At 37.6% G+C, this 24,446-nt stretch overlaps 2 protein-coding genes across 3 annotated transcripts; one reads left to right on the top strand and one right to left on the bottom strand.

Annotated features, from left to right (window-relative positions):
• The first annotated feature begins 18,808 nt into the window (after positions 1-18,808).
• LOC131694985 (uncharacterized) lies at positions 18,809-19,595 on the top strand. Its single transcript, XM_058983524.1, has 3 exons — positions 18,809-18,933; positions 19,175-19,389; positions 19,449-19,595. The coding sequence occupies exons 2-3, from the start codon at positions 19,177-19,179 to the stop codon at positions 19,539-19,541; spliced, it is 306 nt and encodes a 101-aa protein (XP_058839507.1). The 5' UTR covers positions 18,809-18,933; positions 19,175-19,176; the 3' UTR covers positions 19,542-19,595.
• LOC131694984 (tRNA selenocysteine 1-associated protein 1) lies at positions 19,583-21,466 on the bottom strand. 2 transcript variants are annotated; one of them, XM_058983522.1, is made up of 3 exons: positions 21,176-21,466; positions 20,745-20,892; positions 19,583-20,632 (listed from the first exon to the last, which is right to left on the bottom strand). In XM_058983522.1, the coding sequence occupies exons 2-3, from the start codon at positions 20,778-20,780 to the stop codon at positions 19,685-19,687; spliced, it is 984 nt and encodes a 327-aa protein (XP_058839505.1). In that variant the 5' UTR covers positions 20,781-20,892; positions 21,176-21,466; the 3' UTR covers positions 19,583-19,684. The 2 variants fall into 2 exon arrangements, with proteins under 2 accessions (XP_058839505.1, XP_058839506.1); XM_058983523.1 differs by having other exon boundaries at positions 20,745-20,850.
• Positions 21,467-24,446: the final 2,980 nt, after the last annotated feature.

Genomic DNA, 24,446 nt, shown 5'->3' with positions numbered 1-24,446 from the left:
AAACTCGTCGAAATGTAAATAAACGATAGGTTCATCCGTAGTGTTCATTTGTGTTTACATTTTGCTAGCGCTGCCAATTTTATTTTGTGTCCACCACCCAATGTGGCTACGCCACATGCCTATTGATTTTACTTATGTTATGCCTATTGATTTTACACATAGATTTTTGCAATTAACGGAGGCATATAGACACTATTTGCTGGCACATAAGCCTTATATGTGTATTTACAAGAAATATTAATCTTACATTCACATTTCATAACTATTAGGGACATAAAACCCCGTTCTATAACAATATGCACATATAACTTATGTGTGTGCATACATAGTTTATACAGTTGACACATAGAAGGTATGTGTGCGCGTAATAACAATAGCATTTCTTCTTCATATGAATTTTAAGCGGTTTGGAGCTAATAGAATTAACGTTTGGATTTTTTTCAGTGTAGGGATAGCCCCTGTGTTGGGCCCATATTATTGGCTCGAATCAAAACTCGTCGAAATGTCAATTGACGATAGGTTCATCCGGAGTGTTCATTTGTGTTTACATTTTGTTAGCGTTGCCAATTTTATTTTGTGTCCAGCACCCAATGTGGCTACGCCACATCGATTTTGCGCGTGCTGTCCGACTTCGCTACCGCTCAGTCGGACTTAAACTAGGGATAGCCCCTATGTTTGAGTAAGCCGGGCAAACGAGTGGATCACAGGTTCGCTTGCTTCCGACGGCGGGTCGGTGGCCACCTCGCCCGGGCCTCGGTTATGCGGCTAAGCCGCATCGAAATGGTACCCCTTAAACATTCTAACTTGAATCGGTTGTGTCACCGGAGCCGGAATACGAATTAGCTCTAGCCAGCATTCCGGCTTAGTTAAACTGGGAAGTTTAGTAAAATTTAATCTGGAAATAAAATTTTTTTGGCATCGCTCCAGCACCCCGTTGATTTCACCACCTGGGCGCCAGGTTGACGATATGAAATGAACTTTGTTTACTTTCGACAAGTTTTGATTCGAGCCAACAACATCCAGCCCCCTGTGTTTGAGTAAGCTGGGCAAACGAGTGGATCACAGGTTCGCTTGCTTCCGACGGCGGGTCGGATTTAATCTGGAAATAAAAATTTTCTGGCAACGCTCCAGCACCCCGTTGAATTCTAACGATTTCACCACCTGGGCGCCAAGTTGACGATATGAAATGAGCTTTGTTTACTTTCGACAAGTTTTGATTCGAGCCAACAACATCCAGCCATGAACCTATCGTCAATTGACATTTCGACGAGTTTTGATTCGAGCCAATAATATGGGCCCGCATGCTACATGGGTTCATCACTCAGCAGGCCAATTGAAAGCCTTTTGCACTATTGACAATAATTGAATTATTCTCGGCCGTGTAGTATATGCTAAACACGTAACATAAAAGTGTATTTAGCATATACTACAAAAGCCAAAGATTTTCAGTTTGTATGTTTTATTAAATCTTGATAAAATAAAATTAATATTTATGTCAGTTTATACTTGTTATCAGGCCATGCAAATTAATGCGATTTCAGATCCGGATTGAGGTAGGTTCGTTCGAAGCTGTAGTTTTTTGCATTTATTTTGTAAACATTAGAGTTTACCTATACGCTGCTTTAATCCAAAACCCAATGCTGCATTCACGTGTACCCTCTTTGTTATAGATCGGTGTAAGTTAGACCGGACTAGATGACAACGTATTGATTTCGTGAAAAACGAATTAAAAGTTTGAATAGCAGCATTCTTTACGTTATAATTGAAAATAAATTTTTGCTACAATTCTTACGTATTTTAAATCTGGCAAAATATATTGAAGGTAGCTGAAGAAAATCTTAGTCCGGTCTGACTTAACACCGACCATATAATATAATATATACTACTATAATTTATACTTAATTCAGTGCAGTGCTCCCTATAAAATCTTCATGGTATGGTGTTTTGGTAGTTTTTTAGTTGTGTTTTTGCTGTAGTTTGAGCAAGCAATTTCCTTGGTGCTAAATATGTCTATAATTAGTTACGCTTCGAAGTTTTCATGCGGTGTTTTGGAAACTCCACTTTGTTTACTTATGTTAGTATCATTCATTCAAAAACAATCAATTTCTTTGCAGATCCGAAGCTTGATGGAATCATTAAATTATTTTATCTTTACGGATTGCAATGTAAAATAAGTTTCCTCGTTAGTTTTATCCTCAAATATTTTGTGTATTCCTGATGCAGAAGTTGATTGCTCTCTGGCGAACCATTCTCTGTATATGGTGTGGTTGGTAAAATTAAATAGCTGATATTATAAAGGGTGGTTCGTCTAAAAATTACTATGAAATATTTAAAGTTCAAATGGGAGGCGTTTGAAAGAGCTATTCATATCAAAGCGTGTACCGAAAACTATGATTATGCAATTTAAAATGGACTTGTAAACAGGGCACATACATAATGAGTGTTCTGTGAACGTAATTTTCTGAGAAACTGATGCAATGGGTATGCCCGAATATTTCTGATAAATAGCAATATGTTAAAGATGGAGGTGTTTAACTTCACCAATCCGAGAAAATTACATAATTTCAAAACAAAGTAGATACTATGCGCCATTCTAATGATCATACATACATGCTTTAAAGTAATGTCCTTTACCTTGGAATCTCTACACCCGTGGTTATAAACTAATTAGAGGTGGCATTGATGAAATTCAGGACTACCTATGTCATCTAATCAGTATGGCTAGTCAATAATAGCCTCTTCATACAATTCATTTCCGAATTTTGCAAACGTTATTAGCGTTTCTTTGTTTTATCTAGGTTAATATTGTAGCCGAGCTTAATGGTTTTTCATTAACTCGCGAGTATCTATAGTGATGATACACAAATGAACAATGGTTTTTTTTCGGGTAATCAAAAATATTGTTATACTTCCATGTCAAATAATCACATTTTAAGAATCACATGTAGCACTCTTGATAGCACTACTTAGTTCCCATCAGTAGGTAGTAATGCGTACTACATTAGACGCTTGCTACATGGAACATGACAAACACTATAATGTACTGCCATTCACCATGATTCATTTCAGCATTTTTACAGCAATTATTCTTCCGAGAATAGAAACTATGTAGATGTATTATACGATTATTCAACAAACACTTTGACTTCAGCGACAAAATATTTTTCTGTTACTATTTGGTGCAAATAAATTAAACACAAATATGCTTCGAAAAATTTAAACTATTAGTAGGGTTTAGAAACTCACTTCAAGATTATTCAACCGTTTTTTTTTATTTTAACTTCGTAACCAATCGCTTTCAGCTTAACTCCAATATTTTTAAAGAAAAAAATATAGAGGGTTATCTTATGTACGTATCCCTTTCAACTAAAGGAGTGGTCAAATTTCCATTGAAGTTGTTGTTTTTCTGTTTGCTGTCTTTCTTTTCATGCAACTGACAGCATTCAAAAACAACAATTTTTTTCAACCAATTGGTGAAGCGAAATTCAACAAAACAGTTAGTTGTAGTAACTATTTTTAGTTGAAGCAGCCAAGACGAAAAACAAAAACTGCAATATTGTATTTTTGTGATTGCGGGGTTTTCCGTGTAGAAATCGTTCATAAGAAGTGACCAGGGAATTTGTCGGCGCAGTAGAAATGAACTAACAAGTGTTTCGATATTTAGTATAGGTCCCTAGGGATCTGAAAAGTATGGTGTAGTCGGGCCCAAAGAGCTCTTTGATATCCTTGGGTGGCATAAGGTAAAATGCTTTTCCCTTTGCATGTAGAAATCGTTCCTAAGAAGTGACCAGGGAATTTGTCGGCGCAGTAGAAATGAAATACCAAGTGTTTCGATATTTAGTATAGGTCCCTAGGGATCTGAAAAGTATAGTTTAGTCGGGCCCAAAGAGCTCTTTGATACCCTTGGGTGGCATAAGGTAAAATGCTTTTCCCTTTGCATGTAGAAATCGTTCATAAGAAGTGACCAGGGAATTTGTCGGCGCAGTAGAAATGAAATACCAAGTGTTTATGTATTTAGTATAGGTCCCTAGGGATCTGAAAAGTATGGTGTAGTCGGGCCCAAAGAGCTCTTTGATATCCTTGGGTGGCATAAGGTAAAATGCTTTTCCCTTTGCATGTAGAAACCCTTCATAAGAAGTGACCAGGGAATTTGTCGGCGCAGTAGAAATGAAATATCAAGTGTTTAGATATTTAGTATAGGTCCCCAGGGATCTGAAAAGTATAGTGTAGTCGGGCCCAAAGAGCTCTTTGATACCCTTGGGTGGCATAAGGTAAAATGCTTTTCCCTTTGCATGTAGAAATCCTTCATAAGAAGTGACCAGGGAATCTGTCGGCGCAGTAGAAATGAACTACCAAGTGTTTCGATATTTAGTATAGGTCCCTAGGGATCTGAAAAGTATAGTTTAGTCGGGCCCAAAGAGCTCTTTGATACCCTTGGGTGGCATAAGGTAAAATGCTTTTCCCTTTGCATTTTAAAATCGTTCATAAGAAGTGACCAGGGAATTTGTCGGCGCAGTAGAAATGAAATACCAAGTGTTTAGATATTTAGTATAGTATAGTATAGATAGATAGATAGATATATATATATATATATATATATATATATATATATATATATATATATATATATATATATATATATATATATATATATATATATATATATATATATATATATATATATATATATATATATATATATATATATATATATATATATATATATATATATATATATATATATATATATATATATATATATATATATATATATATATATATATATATATACAGGGTGTTTGGTTCATGGTTAAGAATCTCTCGGGGGGTGACAGACTGCCATATTTTGAGAAAAAAGTTGTTCTACACATACCATCAAATCTCAACCGTTACAGAGTTATTGACCTTTTTGTGTAAAAAACTTATTTGTCTTAGAATACCTCTAACTTTAAAAGTATACTTTTTATTTTAAATATTTAAGTTCCATTCGAAAGGTGAGAAAATTTCCTATTGACTGGTGTTCTCATATCTTTTAAGTAATTAGTTTTAATTACCTTTTAGCTGTAAAGTAATTAAGAGTTAGTGTTTTTGAGGAAGTTTTTGCTAATTTTCTCGAAATAATTAAGTATGATTATAGCAATATCCATTATCCAAAAGTTGGGTTTTAGGACGATTCATAACTTGTTCTTGGACGACATATTTCTATCTCTTCTCATTTCTTTGTAATTTCATTACTATACTTTTCCTGTAACCGACTTGCAAGTGCTTAAAAGACTCTAATCTAAAAAATATGCTTTATATAGTTATTTACAAGATTTCGTTGGAAAGCTAAGAAAATATCCTATCAGTGTATGTACAAATATCTTTTAGTTAAGTGTAATAAATGATTTTTTACTAAAGAAATAACTCAAAATTTGTGTTTTTTGGAGAGTTTTTTAAATATTCTAATTATTAATCAACAAAATTTATCGTTACTATTGTTCATTTGATGCCCCTTAATGTTCTCTATAACTTTTTATTTGACACTTTGTCTATATCTCTTTTCATTTTGCTGCAATTTAATAGTTAACACAGCATGAGCTCGCAACAAATGTAATGGGTTCGAAATCGTTATTTTTCCATATGAAACGATGTGATAAAAACGATTTTGCGTCGAAACCAAAAGAGATAATTGAATGGAGTCAAAGAAAGAACTGTAGAACTTGGTGAGATGCATTATTTCCATGATAATAATGGTGATGTTTATTATTTACTATTTTAAGAAAATAAACGAAAATGCTAATAATAGCACTAACTTTAAACTAATTTACTTTTAAAAGAATACTAAATTCACTTAACTGAAAGGTATTAATAAATTTTTCACTGTAAAATTTTCCTGGCTTTCGAATAAAAAGAAAAAAAGTACAATAAGTGCCATAATTTTTCAATTAGAGCTGGTACTAGTGAAAATGAGATAAAAATATCCAAGTTGAATAACCCAAAATCATGAAAATAAGAAATGGTAAGTGTATCATGTCAAAAACGAATTAAGCAGCTCATCAAGACTGACAATCTGAATTATTAAAATGATGAGGTTAACTATTAGGATTTTCAAGAAATGAACGAAAAATCGATTAAAATTGTTTAATTTTCAATAAATTACTTTGAAAAGGCTACTTAAACTCATTAGCTGAAACATATGAGGGCATCACTCAATGTGAAATTTTCTCACCTTTCGAATGGAACTAAAACATTTAAAATAAAAAGTATACTTTTAAAGTTAGAGGTATTTCAAGACAAATAAGTTTTTTACACAAAAAGTTCAATAACTCTGTAACGGTTGAGATTTGATGGTATGTGTAGAACAATTTTTTTTTCCAAATATGGCAGTCTATCACCTCCCGAGAGATTTTTAACCATGAACCAAACACCCTGTATATATATGTATATATATATATATATATATATATATATATATATATATATATATATATATATATATATATATATATATATATATATATATATATATATATATATATATATATATATATATATATATATATATATATATATATATATATATATATATATATATATATATATATATATATATATATATATATATATATATATATATATATATATATATATATAACAAAACCGGATTGACTAGCAGTCTTCGACAAAGTTGTAGACAATTAAATTATCTTTCCTATTACAGTGATAATACGATGCATACTGTGCCACCTAGCGGCGAAAATGCGAGCTAATGTGTTTTCTCCATGTAAATTGTCGAAAAATCCCATACAAACTTCAGGCACGGTGGTCCGGTAGCTACACTTTTTTGATTTACTTCAAATATGGTGCAAGTACTCCTGGTGGTACTAGGAATCGACTCAGGGGTGGGCCTATGGGTAAATTTTTTTCTTGTTACTCTAGTGATTTTATTGCCTAAAATTTGATTTTTCTTCACCGGTCCGGGTTTTTTACCACACACAATCGGAAAGTATTTATAATTTTTAAAAGCTTATCTTGTGCTATAAAAATTTAGTTCCAGATATTAGTTCGGTCACGGTTTTCTGTCTTCTTTCTTCTGATCATCTCAAATAAGTTAAATCGGATTTAATCACCTACTACAAATGAAATGACCTGATAACCAAGAAGGTTTGGTTCAATATGTAATATTCGATGTTGATTGATTGTGTTTAACTATACGTAAGAAATATATTTGATTTATTATTACTCTAAATGTACTAAGAAAATAAATATCTTTCATTAGGTAGTATAGTCCAACGTCTACAGTTTGTGCAACCACAAAGGGCTGCTCCTTGTAGTTTTTTTTTATTTCGATTATAGAGTTTTTAACCTTAAGGTCATTCGCCTCTCCGGGTTAGAAAAATCTATTATGAAAAATTTCTAACCCTATGTGCGGGGCCGGGACTCGAACCCAGGTACGCTGCGTACAAGGCAATCGATTTAACAACTACGCTACGCCCACCCTCAGGCTGCTATTGAATTTCTAATGAATCCGACTTCCGGTTCCGGAATTACAGGGTTATGAGAACGATCACACGAAAAATGTCGATTTTTACAATTTCTGCAATGAATTATAAAGGTGAAAATTTTTCCAAAATGTGACCACATCTGCTTGGATTTGTAGTACTAGGTCACTAACAGCCATTTAAAGTCTCTTTGGCCATCATCATCGGTTCCGCAAGCTCCGGCGGAAGTATCCAAATTAGAATAGCAGTCACATCGGTGTCTCAAAGATGGCTTGACCGTTTCGACCAAACTTAGTCTCAAATGAATGGTGTTTTATCCCCGTAAATGGTTTTAAAATTTTATCCCTATCCGACTTCCGGTTCCGAAGTTATGGATTGTGGCGTGCGGTCACAAAACCAACTCCGATTCAAACCGATACTCCGATGAAATCAAAAAAGGTAAAAATTTCACTAAAACGTCTCTCAAGCAACTTAAATTTGCAGTTATATGTCACTCACGGCCAACCAAACTTTCGTTGACTACATTGATCACCATAGACGGTTCCGGAAGTGTCTGGGAAAGAGGCCATCTTTCCAAACTAGCATTCATATCGGCAGCCCTAAGTTTGTGCCGCAACAAAAATGATCCATAAAAAATTGAAAAACGATCCATAAAAAAGTTGTTCATGTTACATAAAACAAAACTGAAAACCCATAAAACAGTGTGAATGATCAATAAAAAAGGTGATTTGATCCATAGATTATGTAAAATTCAACCATAAAATTGTCGCAAGAGAGCACTAAAATAGTAATAAAAGAGCAATTAAAATCAACCAATGCCCTATAAAAATATTGGAAATGTAAAATGCTACATGCATTAAAACACGTCGATACGTTCCATAATATCGACAAAAATGTTCCACGGTATTACAAAATGGAGCAATAAAATGTTAGAAAAAGTTCCATAAATTTGATGAAAATGTTTGCTAAATATAGATAGAAGATGTAAAAATGAACATTAGAAATGTTATGTATTGATTCATATATCGAACGTTAAATTATGGCTCATGGATATTTACAAAACGAAACGAAGAAAAGAAAGTATAAAACGATTCATTAATATGTGCTTATGCACTAGAAAAATTAAATTTAATGAATTCATGCAAAATTTTTGCTATTCGAACTAATAATAAAGCATATTATATTTGGTTGAAATTCCAAACTATAACAAACAATGCATACATTATAGTTAGAAAATTTTTACTTTCACATTTTACCTTATGTCACCCAAGGGTATCAAAGAGCTCTTTGGGCCCAACTACACCATACTTTTCAGATCCCTAGGGACCTATACTAAATATCTAAATACTTGTTATTTTATTTCTACTGCGCCGACAAATTCCCTGGTCACTTCTTATGAACGATTTCTACATGCAAAGGGAAAAGCATTTTATCTTATGCCACCCAAGGGTATCAAAGAGCTCTTTGGGCCCGACTACACTATACTTTTCAGATCCCTAGAGACCTATACTAAACATCTAAACATTTGGTAGTTCATTTCTACTGCGCCGACAAATTCCCTGGTCACTTCTTATGAACGATTTCTACATGCAAAGGGAAAAGCATTTTACCTTATGCCACCCAAGGGTATCAAAGAGCTCTTTGGGCCCGACTAAACTATACTTTTCAGATCCTTAGGGACCTATACTAAACATCTAAACACTTGTTATTTCATTTCTACTGCGCCGACAAATTCCCTGGTCACTTCTTATGAACGATTTCTACATGCAAAGGGAAAAGCATTTTACCTTATGCCACCCAAGGGTATCAAAGAGCTCTTTGGGCCCGACTACACTATACTTTTCAGATCCCTAGAGACCTATACTAAACATCTAAACATTTGGTAGTTCATTTCTACTGCGCCGACAAAATCCCTGGGCACTTCTTATGAACGATTTCTACATGCAAAGGGAAAAGCATTTTACCTTATGCCACCCAAGGGTATCAAAGAGCTCTTTGGGCCCGACTAAACTATACTTTTCAGATCCTTAGGGACCTATACTAAACATCTTAACACTTGTTATTTCATTTCTACTGCGCCGACAAATTCCCTGGTCACTTCTTATGAACGATTTCTACATGCAAAGGGAAAAGCATTTTATCTTATGCCACCCAAGGGTATCAAAGAGCTCTTTGGGCCCGACTACACTATACTTTTCAGATCCCTAGGGACCTATACTAAACATCTAAACACTTGGTAGTTCATTTCTACTGCGCCGACAAAATCCCTGGGCACTTCTTATGAACGATTTCTACATGCAAAGGGAAAAGCATTTTACCTTATGCCACCCAAGGGTATCAAAGAGCTCTTTGGGCCCGACTACAGTATACTTTTCAGATCCCTAGGAACCTATGCTAAATATCTAAACACTTGTGATTTCATTTCTACTGCGCCGACAAATTCTTTAGTCACTTTTTATGAACGATTTGTACATGTAAAGGGAAAAGCATTTTACCTTATGCAACCCAAGGGTATCAAAGAGCTCTTTGGGCCCGACTACACTATACTTTTCAGATCCCTAGGGACCTATACTAAATATCGAAACACTTGGTAGTTCATTTCTACTGCGCCGACAAATTCCCTGGTCACTTCTTATGAACGATTTCTACATGCAAAGGGAAAAGCATTTTACCTTATGCCACCCAAGGGTATCAAAGAGCTCTTTGGGCCCGACTACACTATACTTTTAAGAACCCTAGGGACCTATACTAAACATCTAAACACTTGTTATTTTATTTCTACTGCGCCGACAAATTCCCTGGTCACTTCTTATGAACGATTTCTACATGCAAAGGGAAAAGCATTTTATCTTATGCCACCCAAGGGTATCAAAGAGCTCTTTGGGCCCGACTACACTATACTTTTCAGATCCCTAGAGACCTATACTAAACATCTAAACATTTGGTAGTTCATTTCTACTGCGCCGACAAATTCCCTGGTCACTTCTTATGAACGATTTCTACATGCAAAGGGAAAAGCATTTTACCTTATGCCACCCAAGGGTATCAAAGAGCTCTTTGGGCCCGACTAAACTATACTTTTCAGATCCTTAGGGACCTATACTAAACATCTAAACACTTGTTATTTCATTTCTACTGCGCCGACAAATTCCCTGGTCACTTCTTATGAACGATTTCTACATGCAAAGGGAAAAGCATTTTACCTTATGCCACCCAAGGGTATCAAAGAGCTCTTTGGGCCCGACTACACTATACTTTTCAGATCCCTAGAGACCTATACTAAACATCTAAACATTTGGTAGTTCATTTCTACTGCGCCGACAAAATCCCTGGGCACTTCTTATGAACGATTTCTACATGCAAAGGGAAAAGCATTTTACCTTATGCCACCCAAGGGTATCAAAGAGCTCTTTGGGCCCGACTAAACTATACTTTTCAGATCCTTAGGGACCTATACTAAACATCTTAACACTTGTTATTTCATTTCTACTGCGCCGACAAATTCCCTGGTCACTTCTTATGAACGATTTCTACATGCAAAGGGAAAAGCATTTTATCTTATGCCACCCAAGGGTATCAAAGAGCTCTTTGGGCCCGACTACACTATACTTTTCAGATCCCTAGGGACCTATACTAAACATCTAAACACTTGGTAGTTCATTTCTACTGCGCCGACAAAATCCCTGGGCACTTCTTATGAACGATTTCTACATGCAAAGGGAAAAGCATTTTACCTTATGCCACCCAAGGGTATCAAAGAGCTCTTTGGGCCCGACTACAGTATACTTTTCAGATCCCTAGGAACCTATGCTAAATATCTAAACACTTGTGATTTCATTTCTACTGCGCCGACAAATTCTTTAGTCACTTTTTATGAACGATTTGCACATGTAAAGGGAAAAGCATTTTACCTTATGCAACCCAAGGGTATCAAAGAGCTCTTTGGGCCCGACTACACTATACTTTTCAGATCCCTAGGGACCTATACTAAATATCGAAACACTTGGTAGTTCATTTCTACTGCGCCGACAAATTCCCTGGTCACTTCTTATGAACGATTTCTACATGCAAAGGGAAAAGCATTTTACCTTATGCCACCCAAGGGTATCAAAGAGCTCTTTGGGCCCGACTTCACTATACTTTTCAGATCCCTGGGGACCTATACTAAATATCTAAACACTTGGTAGTTCATTTCTACTGCGCCGACAGATTCTCTGGTCACTTCTTATGAAGGATTTCTACATGCAAAGGGAAAAGCATTTTACCTTATGCCACCCAAGGGTATCAAAGAGCTCTTTGGGCCCGACTAAACCATACTTTTAAGATCCCTAGGAACCTATGCTAAATATCTAAACACTTCTGACTTCATTTCTACTGCGCCGACAAATTCCCTGGGCACTTCTTATGAACGTTTTCTACATGCAAAGGGAAAAGCATTTTACCTTATGGCACCCAAGGGTATCAAAGAGTTCTTTGGGCCCGACTACACCATACTTTTCAGATCCCTAGGGACCTATACTAAATATCTAAACACTTGTTAGTTCATTTCTACTGCGCCGACAAATTCCCTGGTCACTTCTTATGAACGATTTCTACATGCAAAGGGAAAAGCATTTTACCTTATGCCACCCAAGGGTATCAAAGAGCTCTTTGGGCCCGACTACACTATACTTTTAAGAACCCTAGGGACCTATACTAAACATCTAAACACTTGTTATTTTATTTCTACTGCGCCGACAAATTCCCTGGTCACTTCTTATGAACGATTTCTACATGCAAAGGGAAAAGCATTTTATCTTATGCCACCCAAGGGTATCAAAGAGCTCTTTGGGCCCGACTACACTATACTTTTCAGATCCCTAGAGACCTATACTAAACATCTAAACATTTGGTAGTTCATTTCTACTGCGCCGACAAATTCCCTGGTCACTTCTTATGAACGATTTCTACATGCAAAGGGAAAAGCATTTTACCTTATGCCACCCAAGGGTATCAAAGAGCTCTTTGGGCCCGACTAAACTATACTTTTCAGATCCTTAGGGACCTATACTAAACATCTAAACACTTGTTATTTCATTTCTACTGCGCCGACAAATTCCCTGGTCACTTCTTATGAACGATTTCTACATGCAAAGGGAAAAGCATTTTACCTTATGCCACCCAAGGGTATCAAAGAGCTCTTTGGGCCCGACTACACTATACTTTTCAGATCCCTAGAGACCTATACTAAACATCTAAACATTTGGTAGTTCGTTTCTACTGCGCCGACAAAATCCCTGGGCACTTCTTATGAACGATTTCTACATGCAAAGGGAAAAGCATTTTACCTTATGCCACCCAAGGGTATCAAAGAGCTCTTTGGGCCCGACTAAACTATACTTTTCAGATCCTTAGGGACCTATACTAAACATCTTAACACTTGTTATTTCATTTCTACTGCGCCGACAAATTCCCTGGTCACTTCTTATGAACGATTTCTACATGCAAAGGGAAAAGCATTTTATCTTATGCCACCCAAGGGTATCAAAGAGCTCTTTGGGCCCGACTACACTATACTTTTCAGATCCCTAGGGACCTATACTAAACATCTAAACACTTGGTAGTTCATTTCTACTGCGCCGACAAAATCCCTGGGCACTTCTTATGAACGATTTCTACATGCAAAGGGAAAAGCATTTTACCTTATGCCACCCAAGGGTATCAAAGAGCTCTTTGGGCCCGACTACAGTATACTTTTCAGATCCCTAGGAACCTATGCTAAATATCTAAACACTTGTGATTTCATTTCTACTGCGCCGACAAATTCTTTAGTCACTTTTTATGAACGATTTGTACATGTAAAGGGAAAAGCATTTTACCTTATGCAACCCAAGGGTATCAAAGAGCTCTTTGGGCCCGACTACACTATACTTTTCAGATCCCTAGGGACCTATACTAAATATCGAAACACTTGGTAGTTCATTTCTACTGCGCCGACAAATTCCCTGGTCACTTCTTATGAACGATTTCTACATGCAAAGGGAAAAGCATTTTACCTTATGCCACCCAAGGGTATCAAAGAGCTCTTTGGGCCCGACTTCACTATACTTTTCAGATCCCTGGGGACCTATACTAAATATCTAAACACTTGGTAGTTCATTTCTACTGCGCCGACAGATTCTCTGGTCACTTCTTATGAAGGATTTCTACATGCAAAGGGAAAAGCATTTTACCTTATGCCACCCAAGGGTATCAAAGAGCTCTTTGGGCCCGACTAAACCATACTTTTAAGATCCCTAGGAACCTATGCTAAATATCTAAACACTTCTGACTTCATTTCTACTGCGCCGACAAATTCCCTGGGCACTTCTTATGAACGTTTTCTACATGCAAAGGGAAAAGCATTTTACCTTATGGCACCCAAGGGTATCAAAGAGTTCTTTGGGCCCGACTACACCATACTTTTCAGATCCCTAGGGACCTATACTAAATATCTAAACACTTGTTAGTTCATTTCTACTGCGCCGACAAATTCCCTGGTCACTTCTTATGAACGATTTCTACGTGCAAAGGGAAAAGCATTTTACCTTATGCCACCCAAGGGTATCAAAGAGCTCTTTGGGCCCGACTACACTATACTTTTCAGATCCCTAGGGACCTATACTAAACATCTAAACACTTGGTAGTTCATTTCTACTGCGCCGACAAAATCCCTGGGCACTTCTTATGAACGATTTCTACATGCAAAGGGAAAAGCATTTTACCTTATGCCACCCAAGGGTATCAAAGAGCTCTTTGGGCCCGACTACAGTATACTTTTCAGATCCCTAGGAACCTATGCTAAATATCTAAACACTTGTGATTTCATTTCTACTGCGCCGACAAATTCTTTAGTCACTTTTTATGAACGATTTGTACATGTAAAGGGAAAAGCATTTTACCTTATGCAACCCAAGGGTATCAAAGAGCTCTTTGGGCCCGACTAAACTATACTTTTCAGATCCTTAGGGACCTATACTAAACATCTAAACACTTGTTATTTCATTTCTACTGCGCCGACAAATTCCCTGGTCACTTCTTATGAACGATTTCTACATGCAAAGGGAAAAGCATTTTACCTTATGCCACCCAAGGGTATCAAAGAGCTCTTTGGGCCCGACTACACTATACTTTTCAGATCCCTAGAGACCTATACTAAACATCTAAACATTTGGTAGTTCATTTCTACTGCGCCGACAAAATCCCTGGGCACTTCTTATGAACGATTTCTACATGCAAAGGGAAAAGCATTTTACCTTATGCCACCCAAGGGTATCAAAGAGCTCTTTGGGCCCGACTAAACTATACTTTTCAGATCCTTAGGGACCTATACTAAACATCTTAACACTTGTTATTTCATTTCTACTGCGCCGACAAATTCCCTGGGCACTTCTTATGAACGATTTCTACATGCAAAGGGAAAAGCATTTTACCTTATGCCACCCAAGGGTATCAAAGAGCTCTTTGGGCCCGACTACAGTATACTTTTCAGATCCCTAGGAACCTATGCTAAATATCTAAACACTTGTGATTTCATTTCTACTGCGCCGACAAATTCTTTAGTCACTTTTTATGAACGATTTGTACATGTAAAGGGAAAAGCATTTTACCTTATGCAACCCAAGGGTATCAAAGAGCTCTTTGGGCCCGACTACACTATACTTTTCAGATCCCTAGGGACCTATACTAAATATCGAAACACTTGGTAGTTCATTTCTACTGCGCCGACAAATTCCCTGGTCACTTCTTATGAACGATTTCCACATGCAAAGGGAAAAGCATTTTACCTTATGCCACCCAAGGGTATCAAAGAGCTCTTTGGGCCCGACTTCACTATACTTTTCAGATCCCTGGGGACCTATACTAAATATCTAAACACTTGGTAGTTCATTTCTACTGCGCCGACAGATTCTCTGGTCACTTCTTATGAAGGATTTCTACATGCAAAGGGAAAAGCATTTTACCTTATGCCACCCAAGGGTATCAAAGAGCTCTTTGGGCCCGACTAAACCATACTTTTAAGATCCCTAGGAACCTATGCTAAATATCTAAACACTTCTGACTTCATTTCTACTGCGCCGACAAATTCCCTGGGCACTTCTTATGAACGTTTTCTACATGCAAAGGGAAAAGCATTTTACCTTATGGCACCCAAGGGTATCAAAGAGTTCTTTGGGCCCGACTACACCATACTTTTCAGATCCCTAGGGACCTATACTAAATATCTAAACACTTGTTAGTTCATTTCTACTGCGCCGACAAATTCCCTGGTCACTTCTTATGAACGATTTCTACGTGCAAAGGGAAAAGCATTTTACCTTATGCCACCCAAGGGTATCAAAGAGCTCTTTGGGCCCGACTACACTATACTTTTCAGATCCCTAGGGACCTATACTAAACATCTAAACACTTGGTAGTTCATTTCTACTGCGCCGACAAAATCCCTGGGCACTTCTTATGAACGATTTCTACATGCAAAGGGAAAAGCATTTTACCTTATGCCACCCAAGGGTATCAAAGAGCTCTTTGGGCCCGACTACAGTATACTTTTCAGATCCCTAGGAACCTATGCTAAATATCTAAACACTTGTGATTTCATTTCTACTGCGCCGACAAATTCTTTAGTCACTTTTTATGAACGATTTGTACATGTAAAGGGAAAAGCATTTTACCTTATGCAACCCAAGGGTATCAAAGAGCTCTTTGGGCCCGACTACACCATACTTTTCAGATCCCTAGGGACCTATACTAAATATCGAAACACTTGGTAGTTCATTTCTACTGCGCCGACAAATTCCCTGGTCACTTCTTATGAACGATTTCTACATGCAAAGGGAAAAGCATTTTACCTTATGCCACCCAAGGGTATCAAAGAGCTCTTTGGGCCCGACTTCACTATACTTTTCAGATCCCTGGGGACCTATACTAAATATCTAAACACTTGGTAGTTCATTTCTACTGCGCCGACAGATTCTCTGGTCACTTCTTATGAAGGATTTCTACATGCAAAGGGAAAAGCATTTTACCTTATGCCACCCAAGGGTATCAAAGAGCTCTTTGGGCCCGACTAAACCATACTTTTAAGATCCCTAGGAACCTATGCTAAATATCTAAACACTTCTGACTTCATTTCTACTGCGCCGACAAATTCCCTGGGCACTTCTTATGAACGTTTTCTACATGCAAAGGGAAAAGCATTTTACCTTATGGCACCCAAGGGTATCAAAGAGTTCTTTGGGCCCGACTACACCATACTTTTCAGATCCCTAGGGACCTATACTAAATATCTAAACACTTGTTAGTTCATTTCTACTGCGCCGACAAATTCCCTGGTCACTTCTTATGAACGATTTCTACATGTAAAGGGAAAAGCATTTTACCTTATGCCACCCAAGGGTATCAAAGAGCTCTTTGGGCCCGACTACAGTATACTTTTCAGATCCCTAGGGACCTATACTAAATATCTAAACACTTGGTAGTTCATTTCTACTGCGCCGACAAATTCCCTGGTCACTTCTTATGAAGGATTTCTACATGCAAAGGGAAAAGCATTTTACCTTATGCCACCCAAGGGTATCAAAGAGCTCTTTGGGCCCGACTACAGTATACTTTTCAGATCCCTAGGAACCTATGCTAAATATCTAAACACTTGTGATTTCATTTCTACTGCGCCGACAAATTCTTTAGTCACTTTTTATGAACGATTTGTACATGTAAAGGGAAAAGCATTTTACCTTATGCAACCCAAGGGTATCAAAGAGCTCTTTGGGCCCGACTACACCATACTTTTCAGATCCCTAGGGACCTATACTAAATATCGAAACACTTGGTAGTTCATTTCTACTGCGCCGACAAATTCCCTGGTCACTTCTTATGAACGATTTCTACATGCAAAGGGAAAAGCATTTTACCTTATGCCACCCAAGGGTATCAAAGAGCTCTTTGGGCCCGACTTCACTATACTTTTCAGATCCCTGGGGACCTATACTAAATATCTAAACACTTGGTAGTTCATTTCTACTGCGCCGACAGATTCTCTGGTCACTTCTTATGAAGGATTTCTACATGCAAAGGGAAAAGCATTTTACCTTATGCCACCCAAGGGTATCAAAGAGCTCTTTGGGCCCGACTAAACCATACTTTTAAGATCCCTAGGAACCTATGCTAAATATCGAAACACTTGGTAGTTCATTTCTACTGCGCCGACAAATTCCCTGGGCACTTCTTATGAACGTTTTCTACATGCAAAGGGAAAAGCATTTTACCTTATGGCACCCAAGGGTATCAAAGAGTTCTTTGGGCCCGACTACACCATACTTTTCAGATCCCTGGGGACCTATACTAAATATCTAAACACTTGATATTTCATTTCTACTGCGCCGACAAATTCCCTGGTCACTTCTTATGAACGATTTCTACATGTAAAGGGAAAAGCATTTTACCTTATGCCACCCAAGGGTATCAAAGAGCTCTTTGGGCCCGACTACAGTATACTTTTCAGATCCCTAGGGACCTATACTAAATATCTAAACACTTGGTAGTTCATTTCTACTGCGCCGACAAATTCCCTGGTCACTTCTTATGAAGGATTTCTACATGCAAAGGGAAAAGCATTTTACCTTATGCCACCCAAGGGTATCAAAGAGCTCTTTGGGCCCGACTAAATTATACTTTTCAGATCCCTAGGGACCTATACTAAATATCTAAACACTTGTTGTTTCATTTCTACTGCGCCGACAAATTCCTTGGTCACTTCTTATGAACGATTTCTACATGCAAAGAGAAAGCATTGTACCTTATGCAAACCAGCTACACCATATTTTTTAGATCCCCGGGGGCTTATGCTATGCTCTTACGGCCCGACTGCGTTGTGTTTTTTAGATTTGCAGAGATCTATTCTAGACATCTCAGTACATGTATTTTCATTTCTACTGTTCTGTTTACATATCTATGGTTTTATATATTTTATAGGCCGCTGACAATAAAATTGTAATTTTGTGATATTTAAACTAGTTTCTCATTGGATTTAATAAAAAAAAGTTGCCATTGCTTTATTAGTTTTATTAAAATTGAATTTTTAAAAAATTGGTGGTTAGATTTTTGTGGTTTAATTCACAAGCTTACATATCTGAAATACAGGTGGCGCTGTTTTAGTTTAGCTATTTACCGCTAGATGTCGCTACTAGTACCTCTAAAACATTTTGGCGGATGGATTTTTTGGTGGTTAGTTTCACCCAAGTGCAAATTAAATAACACATCGTCTTTGCAATAATATATTGGAAAAAAAATCTGGTCACGCTGCCTCAGAGTTCTAAAAAATTGTGTTCCTTTTTCAGCGAGTTCCTCTTAAAAATGTCAAAATATAGTTTTCGTGGTTTGCGTATTTTTCTAGTTATTGATAGAGTGCTTGGAAGTTTGTGATATATAAGAGGTAATTTTATTTATTCTTGTGTTTCGTATACTTATTTGGTTGATTGAGATACTTAACTTCTATTGTACTGCTTCAAATTTTTCAACAGTAGTTCATTATATAGCGCCCGAGTTATGGATCTTGCGTGCTATTTGAAGATGTCACATACTGATGTTACATCACCAGTTGTGTTGATGGAACATTCGTCCCAGTATTGCTTCATAAACATTGCTAAATCTTATTAAAAAATTATCTATTGCAGAAATGTCGTTAGGGCCATTTTTCCGTTCTCCGTTCACGGATCTGACCGCTTCGATGGTTAACTTCCAGCAGTACGACAAATGCGGCGAAATGGAGATGGCTGCCATTGACTGTCTGGAAGCGTACGGAACAGTCCGAGGTGCGAAGAAGTGTGCTGACATTTTGATCGACTTCCAGGAGTGTGCCTTCATGAATAAGCAAATTGCTAGATTCAGGGTAAATGATCTCGCGTTAAGCTTGTTTCCTTAAACTAACTTTTATTTGATATTTGATAGACTATGCGTCTTGAAAGACATCGTCAAGGTTTGTTGGGTGATAGGAAGGCGGAAGATTACTACGCCAAACCGCCACGCGTTGACGCATACTAAACACATTAGGTGTGATATTTTCAGTTAATAATATAAATCAGTTAATCAATTTAATTGTTTATGTATTTGTTAATGTGAACCTGCTGTACACCTTGATTGAATTGACAATCTAAGCCAAAAGTTATAATTTAAAGTTTAAAAAATTAAAATATTTCCAACTGCTCCACAGGCATCCACTTAGAGCTCTCTAGTGCATCGTAAAGATTGCGATCACGTTCCATCATTTCACGGTTCAGCTTGTCCACATCCAGTGTAAATTTGTGATCCACCAATGTCAGCTCTTCGTCCTCGACCTGCGCATGATGGTGATGATGCTGATGTTGTTCGTATGCTTGCTGTTGTGCATAAGCCGCCGTAGCATCGACTGCCGCTTGCGCGGCGGCTGTTGGCATCTGGTAAGCGGAATAAGCATCTGTTGAGGCGGAGGCATCATAGTATCCTTGCCAAGCGTTGTAATTTTGCCAGTAGGACGATGGATCATAGTATTGGGAATAGTCGGTGCCAGTTCCATATCCAACTAAACTGGGTGTGCTGGTCGGGGGAGTTGTCCCCGTTCCTGTTATTCCCATCAGTTCTGATTTCGGTTTAGGGACAGCATTGCAAATTTTTAACGGTTTACTACCTAAACCGATAAAACCATTCATTTCGTACAACGCATTTTTCTGCTCGTCTTCTAAGCCAAATTTAACAAAGCCATAGCCTTTGGAAAATCCTGAACTATCCAAAATGACCTTTGCTGTTTTAATTGACGTATACTTGGCGGAAAACACCCGATACAAGCTGTAATCGTCCACATCGGAGCTAAGATCTCCTACCCAAACGCTGAATTCTCGATCCGCAAGTAGTGCTTTACTCTGATTGTTGGTGGCACTGTTCAACCGGAAGCGTACTAAAGGATTTGTTCCCGGAATAGGTTTACCATTCAGCTTATGCATGGCATCTATTGCTGCTTCGTCGGTTTTGAAGCTTACAAAGCAATACCCGGCCGGCTCCCCAGTGTACTTATTTCTCATCAGCTTGACGGTCTGCGGATCCTCGCCAAGTTTCCGGAAGGCAGCAAGAATGAAGCTTTCCGTCATGTACGTCTCCAGCTGTCGTAGAAAAAAACATTAAAGTATTTAGTTTTATTAAAATCATGTTCGTGCTTATTTTCAATGCTTTATAACAGGTTAAAGTTAAACAAATTGTATCAATTAAACTTACACTCCCCATCCACAACTGGCACTGAATGGAGCTCATTTTGTTGTCTTCAATCAGCACAATTTATTCCAGATGAAATTTAATTTTTGCAGCACGCTCGCGATCAGTACTGTTCTTGATAGAATTGGAAATAAACACTTCAAAACGAACTCTTTAAGGAACGAAATGGAAAAACATTTGTGATGAAATCGATGCAACCCAGTAAACGATAATGCGGCTAGGCGGGTTAAACTATAGATGCTGACGATTGGTAGACTACTGAAACTTTGTTCTTGGGATATCTGACATTTAAAATACGCACACTCGAGGTCTCGTATTTTTATACCTACTACCTACTCGCGAACTAGGTGGTAAACAAATCTCTTTTGATGGGCCTGAGGCGAGAAGCGATTTGTTTACCACGCAGCTCGCGAGTAAAAGTTTTGTTTGCCTACCAATTTAAACGTCAAAGTGGCACAATACCAACGCAGCTAGGTAAGTCTCTAGGCTACCCGCCGTAACTTGCAGGTTACACTTAAAATCCATTACCTACCAGTAGGTAATTTTAATTTGCTGTCCTTATTTCACTGCCGGAAAACGAGATAGAGGGAATGATTTTTTTTACTCAAAATTAATGGGATGAAGTTTAGTCGGCTTTGGGGAATATCTCATTATTTTTGGGTAAATTTGGACTCCCTAACTTTCATTTTTCGTTGGAGGAAGTGGGATGCACAGATTTAAAATTACCTACTGCTAGGCAATGCTAGTTTTCTGTGTGCAGTTTACTGTAACAGCAGTGTGGGAAATGTCATTCGGGCGGCTCGCATCTCTTTAGTACATTCCGTTTTCAACGGGGCTAACCTATAGACAAACGAAAAACTACCTAAAATTGAGTACTTTTGGCTCAATCTCGTGGTCAGGGATGCCAGACGATATTTTGAAAAATGTGTGCACGGCTCATTTAAAAATCTTTGTCTGTCACAAAAAACGTACAAATTTGGCTGAGAACAAGATGTGGTAACCTTTTTTTGTACAAAATTCCCAAGTGGGAAAAATTTTGGACAAGACCAATTTCTTTGTGCATGAGGGCACATGCCTTAAGTATGGTTTTTTTGTTTTAGTGGTGCTAGTTACTGACGAGGAGAATCCGAAACACTAAAACAAAAAAACCATACTTCATGTAAGGCATGTGCCCTCATGCACAAAGAAATTGGTCTTGTCCAAAATTTTTCCCACTTGGGAATTTTGTATAATTCCAGGCGTTTGGTACTCATACCAAAAGACAGTTTCGGTTCATATTCCTCGTCGGCAAACAGAACCTCTGTGCTTACTATCGAGACATCACTCGGTATAAGCCAGTGGTTTAGTGTTCACGCAAGACGTGTGACTTTTTGGAATTTAGTGTCTAACTAGTGCTAATTTGGGTTCAGATACATAGTCTAACTGGACACCCAGATGGTGCTAGTTACTGACGAGGAGAATCCGAAACACTAAAACAAAAAAACCAACCTTTTTTGGTTTTTGCGCGAGTCAAAAATTAAGCGCAAGGTAAAAAATTGAGAAATATGTGCTAAACTGTGCATTCTACTAGAAAGCTGTGGAAATCTGTGCGTTAAACAGAAAACTGTGGAAATCTGTGCAGTTGTTGCAATCTGTGCAGCATATTGAAAATCTGTGAAACACAGATAAATCTGTGCACCTGGAATCCCTGCTCGGGGTATCGTGCAGGAAGGCAAAATTAGGTAAACCTAGAGTCTGTGGTATTATAGACGGATACGAAAAACTACCCAAAGTTGAGCGCTTTTGACTCAATCTCGGGGTATCGTGGAATCCATAACTGACGTAGCATTTTTTGAGTAATTTTCAACACCTCGCTCCCCTATCATAGCATTTCGTCACAAACCTCTAAATACCCACTGGTAATTACGTATGGTAACTCTCCCCCTGTCCCTGTAAATATAAACAAATAAAAAACGATGTTTGTTATGCTATATTTTTTTTGTTAGTTACTCTCCTCCTCCTCCTCTCACATCATCACAAAATGCAAAACTCCCCCTCCCCCTTATAATGCTACGTCATTTATGGATAATCCCTTACTCATAAGCTTTATTTTCGATATATCCTCTCTAGTGCAACGAAAAACATTTACACAGGCTCAGTTACGTGAATCAATGCGTTTTCGAATTTCATGAATGAGTATTTTGCGAAATATTTCTCAAAAGAAATTTGTCAAGCATTCATTAAAACAAGTCACTCGCTGTTTACATAAAACTCCTCCTAGTTGCCAAAACTAGCAGACAAAACAACTTGGTAAACCGTGCAGCCAAATTCACTGTTTTTCTCTCCGCGTATGTTAATGACTAATATATTCAATATAACGAATTTTCTCGGTGTACATTTTCGACTGTTATTGTTATGAAATGGAAGAGTTTGTATATACCGCACAAGGAAATGAAAATTCATTAAAGTTGAGTACACCAACCAAGAATGGCCATTGTTTTGCTGGCTAAAAGAAACAAAAATGATTACAGTCGTGATTCGCTGGTTGGACATTTTTTAAATGGACCGCTTTTTAGTTGGACCTCCGCTAGTTGGACCATTGTCCAACTAAAAAGCACCTGAACGTCAAAATCTTCTGTCAAATTTACTTTGACAATCAATCTGACAATATTTAGAGATGTGAATAGATGCATTTATACTGCTAACATCTCCTTTGGAGAGTTTTTGACATTTGTCAGTCGGTCCAACTAGCGAATCAAATTCGATAGTTGGACAAGGCTGTGGCCCAACCAGCGAATCACGACTGTAGTCGCTATGAAACAACGATAGAGGATTATTTTTTTTTTGCTTTTTTTTATTTGGCCCATTTGACAGGTATATCCCGGAATCGAAACAATGATGTTCCAACCACTGATGCCAGCGACAATCCTAATCTAGTGTTCTGTATCTACTGGTATAATAAACTAAATGCAGTGTCTTGTTTAGTCAATTGAAATGTTTCGCCATGATATTATTTTTATCAACACTAATACCACAGACTAACAGACATAACACTCGAAAATAATGCTTCACCCACTTTAACGGTCATTTTAAATATATTTGTAGTTGGGACTGTGACCGGTTTTGAAATTGTGGCGCCACTGACATATGAACAAGCATATGGGGGATAGACACTAGTGAAAAATTGTTCCCAAGCCTGAGGGGTAACCCACCAGCAAATAAGTGTTTGGGACCGTGAATAAAAGGTGGAGCTAGTGTTCTGGGAAAATTGCCGGATCGATATTTTTTAAGGTAATTCCCTCATAGTGTTATGTCTGTTAGTCTGTGCTAATACTCCGAAAGAAGAATGTTTGTTTACTTTTCACGATAGGTAGCTGCCAGCTGGGTTGCCACTATTTTTCAAAGAAAATCTGGCAGTTCAAATAAAAATGTCTGGCCAAATCTGTCACTTGGCAGCAACATCAATGTCATCGAAATTTTGCATTCTTTTTGGTCTACAAAGAACTTTAATCGATTTTTGTTTGGGAAAATATTTGTGTGTAACAACCTTTATAATTTAAAAATCTGGTAGAATAAGAGGCTTGTCCCTCTGGGATGTAACGGAGAATTCAAAAAAAATTCTGAAAATGTGGCAAAACAAAAAAAAAATCTGGCAAAATGTCTGGCTTGAGATTCCAGATAAATCCGGAACATTGGCAACGCTGGCTGACAAAGAGAATTGGATTG

This window comes from Topomyia yanbarensis, unplaced genomic scaffold (genome assembly GCF_030247195.1).
Source record: "Topomyia yanbarensis strain Yona2022 unplaced genomic scaffold, ASM3024719v1 HiC_scaffold_22, whole genome shotgun sequence".
In the NCBI taxonomy this organism is placed as follows: domain Eukaryota; kingdom Metazoa; phylum Arthropoda; class Insecta; order Diptera; family Culicidae; genus Topomyia; species Topomyia yanbarensis.
The sequence above is the reverse complement of the archived record's forward strand: the minus strand, read 5'-3'. Positions and strand labels throughout refer to the sequence as shown.